Source organism: Erpetoichthys calabaricus, chromosome 4 (assembly GCF_900747795.2).
Source record: "Erpetoichthys calabaricus chromosome 4, fErpCal1.3, whole genome shotgun sequence".
NCBI lineage: Eukaryota > Metazoa > Chordata > Cladistia > Polypteriformes > Polypteridae > Erpetoichthys > Erpetoichthys calabaricus.
The window spans coordinates 44,963,794-44,972,349 of NC_041397.2; the positions used below are offsets into that span (position 1 = coordinate 44,963,794).

At 35.2% G+C, this 8,556-nt stretch overlaps 1 protein-coding gene across 1 annotated transcript; it reads right to left on the reverse strand.

Annotated features, from left to right (window-relative positions):
- Positions 1–264: 264 nt before the first annotated feature.
- Positions 265–1,240, reverse strand: LOC127527529 (olfactory receptor 1-like). The gene has a single exon (XM_051926586.1). The coding sequence runs from the start codon at positions 1,199–1,201 to the stop codon at positions 269–271; it is 933 nt and encodes a 310-aa protein (XP_051782546.1). The 5' UTR covers positions 1,202–1,240; the 3' UTR covers positions 265–268.
- Between the last annotated feature and the right edge of the window lie 7,316 nt (positions 1,241–8,556).

The window sequence follows — 8,556 nt, forward strand, 5'->3', positions numbered from 1 at the left end:
CTCACAAGCCTCACTGGATTAAAAGTGTTAGCTAAATATTTAAAAGCAACATCATTGCAAAGTAAAATGTTAATATGGACCTTGAGCAAAAGTGAATTTTAGTGTGATAAGATCCTGCCTCGTGCCCATGATTGCTGGGATAGGTTCCAGCTGCCCTGAGATCCTGCCATTAGTGGGATAAAAAAATGCATGAATGGATAGCTGTGCATTAGACACATTTCTGTATTAGATATTCAACTACCTATATATAAAGTTAAAAAATAAGAAATCAGGATGACTGTTTTTTTCTTTTTAAAAATAAATGAGCAACCCTTTTGCGTATTTCAGGCAATATCATGCCATATATTAATGGATTTAAAAGAGGAGGAACTGTAAGAAATTCTAATGAAGCAAATGCAGTGACTGCGTTTGTTATTCTCTTTACATAAAATCTGCTCCCAATTAATTCAAAGAGTAAAGAGCTTAAAAAAAAGATGAGTGTTACTAAATGGGGGAGACATGTTTGAAAAGCTTTATGTTTTTGTGATCTAGAACTGCTCAAGCACACTGAAAGAATTTTCAAGTATGAATAAACAATGAAAATGAAAGGTATTAAAAACGTGCAGATCACGAAAAATCCATAAATATTGTTACTACTTGTGTCTGTACAGGATAGTTTAACAATTTCCCAGTTGTTGCAGTACACTCTATTAATTTCATTGCCACACAGAGGCAAACGTGCAGATAACATCATACCAATAGACATCATAAAAATAGGATAAATCCAGGATACAAAAATTAATTTTTGAACTTTTGTTGTTGAGAAAATTGTAATGTAATGTAAAGGTGCATTTATTGCTATATATCTATCATGAGCCATGACCGTTAAAATAGATATTTCTGTTGATGAATATATATAAATAAAAAACATCTGAGTAAAGCAAAGCGAACGAGAAATAACATGAACATCTGTTTGAAGGTCAAACATAAATTTAATGTAGAAGGACGTGGATCCAACTAATTCACAAAACAACAGATTACAAAGAAAAATGTACATGGGCTCATGGAGTTTTTTTTCATTGTATATTAAAATAACTAAAGATGAATTAAAAATTATTATCAACATATAGCTTATAAGGGAAAGGCAGAAATATGCCTCCTTTTTGCTACCAAAGTCCTGGAATGCAGTAAGAATAAAAATTTCATAAGATACATTTTCCATTGTTATAGCAGGTGGTAAAAACCATTAAATAGTAATATGTTGTATATCTGTCTACAAATTAAAAAAGAAAAATTAAAGAAATGTATTATTTTCTTTGTGATGCTCTGGTCTGTATATGTAGCTACCAAGTGTGAAAATCAGCATACATTTTAAAACTGAAGTTACAAGTTCAGTGTCTCCTTTATGCAAGTTTCCTTTTTTCCTAACCTATGAAACTCTTTTTTATTAAAATGTTTTAAAACTGGATCTTACTTCTAATAGGTACTCTCTATGTAAAATTATCAAAACATTTGAACAGTCAGCAATATGTAAGTCAATTAGCCTGTTTAAAAAGGAAAAGAAATAAAACTATAGTGTTGTTACAAATACAATGTTTTATACAAGGTTTTATAGATCATAGCAGTATTGAAATGAAATTACTAACCAACATTAGGTGGCAATGCCGATTCCTTTTAAATAAAATCGCAGTTTTGAACTCAGGATATATATATATATTTAAATATAAATATACAGGAACAATGTCAGTGTCTCAATACACTATTATTTTGCACAAGTCAGATATTTTTTACTCTTTTTCCACTTCTTTCAATCTGTTTTATTTAGTGTCACTGAAAATATTAAACATTACAGGTCACTTTAGACAGAAAAGATTGCAACAATACAAGATCAAATCAAGTTTTTGTATTCTTACAAAGCTTTCAGATATATGAAACATTAAATATTTGTTACAGAGGAACAGAATAACTCTGAGAAGTATAATCATTTACCTTTCTTTGTAATAAAACTAAATTATCCATCAGTTGACTTTCCTACAGTATATCCAAATGATGGAACAAGAGTCGCTGAGCTTTTTAAATCCTTCCTGAAACACTTAGATCTACTTTTAGCTATTGCAATCAAGGGAATTCTGGTGTTTTGTTTTCTTCCAATTGCATGCGTAATTAGCATTTTAAAAAGACTAGTATTGTGGGGTAAATCTGGCTGTGTATAACAGTCAGCAGTATTTTTTTTAGTTTAATTGTGAAAAAGTGGATATACAAATGAGGCTTATTAAACAAACAACTTAGAGTACACCATTTTTCATAAAACATTCAAATTACTATTTCATCATATTACATTTTGACTAAGGCAAAAATCACATTAAAAAGAAACAAAATGCTGGCCAAAAAGTCAAAGAACCAAAAAAGATTATAAAATTAAGAAGTTTTGTTTGTTAACTCAATACTAGGATGTTTTGTAACTGTTATGAATGGTTTTGCATTCATAATTACTTACCCACAATTGGAGACTAATTTCTTGAGGCCTGAGTAGTGTATAAGGCAACCATTTTGGTATCAAATTATAAATTTTTTGTTTGTTTTCCCATAGTTAGAAATATTTTGTGTCATTACCCGAAGCCATTCTGTTTCTCATGAGCATTTTGTAGGATGGTTGCCATTGCATTCCCTGGGAAATTGACAGGAACTGTTGCACGTGATGTCTCAGTTGTGACAATATAAAGGTTGGTGCCATGTGCTTCCTGATAAGCCGAGACTGTGGATCTGCGCATTTGTTTGTAAAGCTTTCCTGTTTAAACATTCTATGCTCAACTTTATCAAATATGAATTTGGTTTAGTGTTTTAGCTTTGTCATTTAGTGAAATTTTTTGGTTATGAACTTTGACTCTGATTTCATCTTGTACTCCCTGTTTACATTCAGTTACAACTTTTCTACTTTAGCAGAACATCTGTATTACAAAAGAAATGTGACTTGCAGCAAGAGTAAACAGAATGGCAGCAGCAGTGAACAAGGAGCACACCAATGGCATGTGCCATTTTTCAAACCTTTATCATGTAGAGATTATGTGATTGGCTCAGAATACAAACAAAAGTCCAAAGTACAAAAGGTACAAATCCAAAAATGAGTTGAAGACAACCATAGCACCCCAAAACCTCTCACCATCAAACTAGATTTTCCTTCTTAATATGAAAGTAACCTTGCTTTATTTATTTATATTTTTAAAAGACAAGTAAAAGAAAACAAAAAGTCTGAGAAGCAAGCTGCTTGCATTTCTATACCCACTTATCATGTATGGATCAGTAAGATGTGATCATTTAGAGTTACAGACACTTGGTCTATCTGCTGTAAATCTTGGGTGTGATAATCAGTGACACACCCTCACTTTTTACCAGCACAACATCAGAATCATAAAATTCTTTGAAAGATAATACTTATTTTTTATAAAAGAAATGCATTTTGATTGTTTTAATTTTTGTGTAAATTTGTGTTTGTCAGAAATAAGGTTGTTTTTCAAAACAAAATCTAAATTTATAAGTTACTAATAGACCAAATCTGTACTAGACTATCTTTCAGTGCCAATGAGCCTCTTCTAATGGCACAATTAGAGGACTGCTTCTATACCTCATAATTCAACTTGATTCACTTTTCACTACCCAATCAGCAGAAAGGTTTAGGTTAGGGCAGTGAAGAGAGCACTCCTGTTCATTTGAATGGCAAAATTAATTTGACAACATTCTGTCTGAGGACAATGGCTAGCAAAAAAACACAAAGATTGATGTGAGGAAAACTTCCACGCTCAGTTAGTTGTCGTTCAGCCGGAGGAAAGGATTTCCAGTGAAGCTGCTGCAGTCTTTCACACACATTGTCTAAGAGTGCATTTGTCACAAAAAGTGGATGCTCTGCTTGATGGTAAGAAGTACAAGGTAATGTGGCTTTTCTTTGCAGAGTTTGTATCATTGTATGATGTGATTAATAATAATAATAATACTAATCTACTCTCTCTATATAAAATCCTAAGCCTAAAAGTGCAACTGTGATGTTTTTATGTCACGTTTTTTGTCACGCTTTAAATCGGGCTCATTTTAAAACCTACATATTTATGTTTGGTATCATTCTTTTCAGAATTTATCGAACTTTAATGTGATGTTGTTAGATTTTCAGATTCTTATTCCGTTTTTAAATTATAAACTAAAAAATATCAAGAACTCATGTCTCGCAAGACAGGACATTGTGCCAAAAGATTTAACCACGCCCATGGCCGGATATAAAACACAAAGTGTAGGACAGCTGCTGTACAGGGTTTTAAATGTTCAAAGCGCTGTGCGAGATGCAGATCACGCAGCACGGCAGCAGCAGCAAGCCAGCAGCTGATCGAACAAAGAGGAGGAGGTTAAAAAAAAACTGTATTTGTTTCCCATTGTATCACTGTTTAAGTGGGGGTTTTGGAGGAGCGACCGCATCTCCTTGGGATGCATTCAGCCCCCCTCTTCACAATGAGAGTGGCAGAGACGCGAAGTGACTGGTGAGCAAAGCGAGCAGGGGGGAACCCCCTAGTAATAATAATAATAATAATAATAAATTTTATTTATGTAGCACCTTAAGTAATACCATTCCCTATAGTTGACTTATTGTATTTTCCATAGTACCAGAGTAAGATTTCAGTGCTCAGCCAACAAAAATCAGTTATAGGGCCTCCTGGTTACCACAACATATTTCACAATGTTAGATATGATAAAGAAAATCACATATTATATTACCAATATGACTGAGTATACCGACCCACCACATTCAAACCATGCAACCCCATAATACAATCAGCAGCTCCTTTGGGTAATTATATCTCAAATTCTTGACCTGTTGATTACCTCATTTACCTTACAATTTTCATTGTTCCTTTTTAATGTGATTTTTGCCTGCAGTTTTGTCTCATTGTTTGGTTGTCTTAATCTTTTTTTTATACTTTCTTTTGTACTTTCACTACTCTTTTGTCACACCCTTCATCCCGTTAAGGACAAGCCAGTTTTTTTATATTTCCTATTTAGGTGTAACAGAAAATAAGTTTTGTGTCAGCTCACTCTGTATTTGTCTTTCAATTCCATGATAATATCATCAATCATCCTGGGTGGCTTCCAGTAGTATTTATGTTCAGCCAATATTAAACTAATTCATGCTGTAGCAAAATTTAAGATCTATTTCTTAAAAGTTGATAGACTCACTAAATTTTGATTGTTGTTTTAAGATCTATTTCTAGGTTCTGAATTTTCAATCCTTTGTAGACTGTAGATCTTTTGTGATGTTAGACACCATTTATGTGTACTTTCGTTAGTTTGGAAACTTCTGCCTTATTTACTCTGATGGTTTCATGGCTTCTGGGGTTTGAGTGTGAAGTCTTACGATATCTAAGGCATCACTCTAGTTTGCTATGTTCCATACTTAAAGCACTGCTTATTTTTCTTAGTCACAGACATAAAGTTTAGGAATGTAGGTCATTTTGGCCCCTGACTTTTATTGTTTTGCTTTCATTGCATATTTTGTAGAATGCACAGGGGTTCATTACTGAGTGTGGTCTGTGGGTTAATAAGTGTTAGTATTATGGGATTGGGGGAATGCAGGGCAATAATTGAATGTGGTTTTGGGTGAGTGCATGTGCTGCAAGCCTGCATATATTTCCTTACACAGCCAGTCTCCATTAGGCTTTAGGCCGGTTTCTCCTTCCCATGTTCATTCAAATTATGTCTTCTGTGTCTCAATACCCCAGCAATAAGAGTTAGGACCAAGAAAGACCTTACATAGCACACCTGTATAATTAGCGGGGTCCATTTCCTTGGGTTGCACCTCCAGAAATACAAACAAAAACAAAAAATGGAAACTATAAACTATTACAAAACATATTCAACACAATTGAAAAATACTTTAGCAAAAGAAAGACAATTACAGAATAATATCTAAACTCACAAAAAACAATACACCCAAATACAAGTTTATTAAAACAAAAAAAAAATGACATCAGAAATGCTACAAAATAAAAATAATAGAAAGGATTCTAGCATGGTCCTTTGTGAATTCTTCATAATCTTTGTCACCCATCCTCCTACACTTCCTCTATCCTCCCAAATGATGTAATCACCTCCATTAGCAATTTAAACTTTTGTCTCCTTTCAATTTTGTCTTGCCATTGTCAAAACAAACATTTTACCCTGTAAGTTTTATGAACTCTGTAATCTTGTATTAATATATGTATTGCAATAGTGCTTGACAAGTTACATCAGCCAGGGATGAGTCAACAAAAGAATGAGTTGGCATTGCATCATCAATATCAGGAGCGCATATAAAAATGGCAACTCCCAACTAGTGTGGCAAAAGGCGAGCAGTCCTTTTAAGGATAGCGATCCACGTCAAAGAGCCATGTAAAGAGCAGAAAATCCATCCATTGTGGACGCGATATATAAATATATATAAAATATGTGAGTATGTATATATACAGTATATGTATATATATATATATATGGTTGAAATAGTTTACTGTCAAATAAATGCAAAGAGTACGCGACACGTGTTTCGCCCTAATTCTGGGCTCATCAGGCGTACACACTCCACTGCACTCCCTCTCGGGAATCGAACCTCGGCGCCAGAGGCGATGCCCCTAACGTTGCGCCATGGCGTGTGGCCAACCACAAGCGTTACCTGGTAGGTAACCACCCATACAATCAGATTGTGACACAGACTACGAATGCCGTGAATGTAATTACCCCGATCTACATGCTGTCAAATAAACGAACCACACGCCGTGGCGCAACGTTAGGGGCATCACCTCTGGCTCCGAGGTTCGATTCCCGAGAGTGGAGTGTGTACGCCTGATGAGCCCAGAATTAGGGCGAAACACGTGTCGCATACTCTTTGCATTTATTTGACAGTAAACTATTTCAACCATTCTATGATCTGCTTCTCACAAAACTGAGGGCACCGTGGCAGATGTTAGCAGATTGCTGGCCAACCACAAGCGTTACCTGGTAGGTAACCACCCATACAATCAGATTGTGACACAGACTACGAATGCCGTATATATATATATATATACACACACAAACTGATCAATGGGGGGTGTTGAAGCACCCCAAAGCGTAGACACAACCATCACAACACAGGCCACGGGTGCAAATGCAGGTTCATTCATATAAATGGCTTACAAAAAGGATTCTTATAATAACTACAGGCACAATTCTCTTAATGTTTCTCTTCATTTCTTTCTCTTTCCATTCCTCCATGCAAGCTTTGTCCTTTTCCACCCGACTTGAGCATCTTCTTTTATCTTGGACCTGGGAGTACTTCCAGTGCTGGGGAATAGTCTGTTTGATGTTCATCCAGGTCAAACGGAAGGCCCACAAAGTAGGGATCATTAATCCGACCAGCTCCCCCAACAGGACTGCCTCACAGGATTAGAAGTCAGTTCCCAGAAGTGTGGGAATGCTGACTCAGGAGGCGGCCATGTAGTGTACTGGGGAGGCCATAGTCCTGACAGGTTATCTCCCCCTATCCTTCCTTCACAATGGAAACCTGGCCAGGTATTGTTCTTTGATCCAAACCTGGTGGTATGCCAGCATGCCCTCTTCTGTTCTTGCATCTGCTGTCACCTTCCTGGGTAAGGAAGGGATCATCCGGCCACTCTTTTTGGACTAACTGGGCCTTCCAATCCTGCATACCATCCATTATAACAGATATATACATATATAAATATACACACACACAGAGATAAACTCAGTGTTCCAGTATATATACACTCATGCACAAAGTGCTACAAAGAAATAACTGTCTGATAGGAATCAAATTTTAAAAATTATAAGCATTTCTCCAGTTTATTTTGGATGAATTTAAATTACTCTTTTAGTGTCTAATGAGTGTTTAAATCTTTTGTAATACACCCTGATTTTTTCACCAGCATGGGTGACCAGAGCTGGAGGTCTTTTAGGACTAAACGATTTTCCTGATCTCTCTTTACCCTCACCTATATTTGTGGTTTAATACTTGAAAAGAACCCTGATAATATGTTGTGATTAATGTAAAAACAGAAACTAGGCATGGTGGAATGCTTTACTGTTTTAATTTTTATAGCAGTGAAATATGTAATGATTGTCTAAAGTAAGTTTATTGTGAGCTGTTTACTGTGTTCATCTTAGGGCTATCAAATGTCTGTCTGGGTTTATCTGTTCCATACAGACCTGATAGTAATCTAGTACCATATCTATTTTTGTCCCTTTTTATTTTATACATTATAATAATAATTTATACATAATAATAATAATGAATTATTATAGTTGATATTTAATTATTTATGATATAATTAACAAACACCCCTACAGAAAGTGGGAATAAACTGATGGGAAATCCCATACACCCCTCCTATGCAGCTGTGTTAAGATCAGTGGGACAATCCGCAAAACACCCCTCTTAATGAAGTCGTGTTCAGAACAATGGATTAAGTTGATAAAGTTCTACATATTAAGAGCACAGGTGGAAGTAACGAATTACAACTACTCACGCTACTGTAATTAAGTACCGGTAGTTTTTTCAGGTACTTG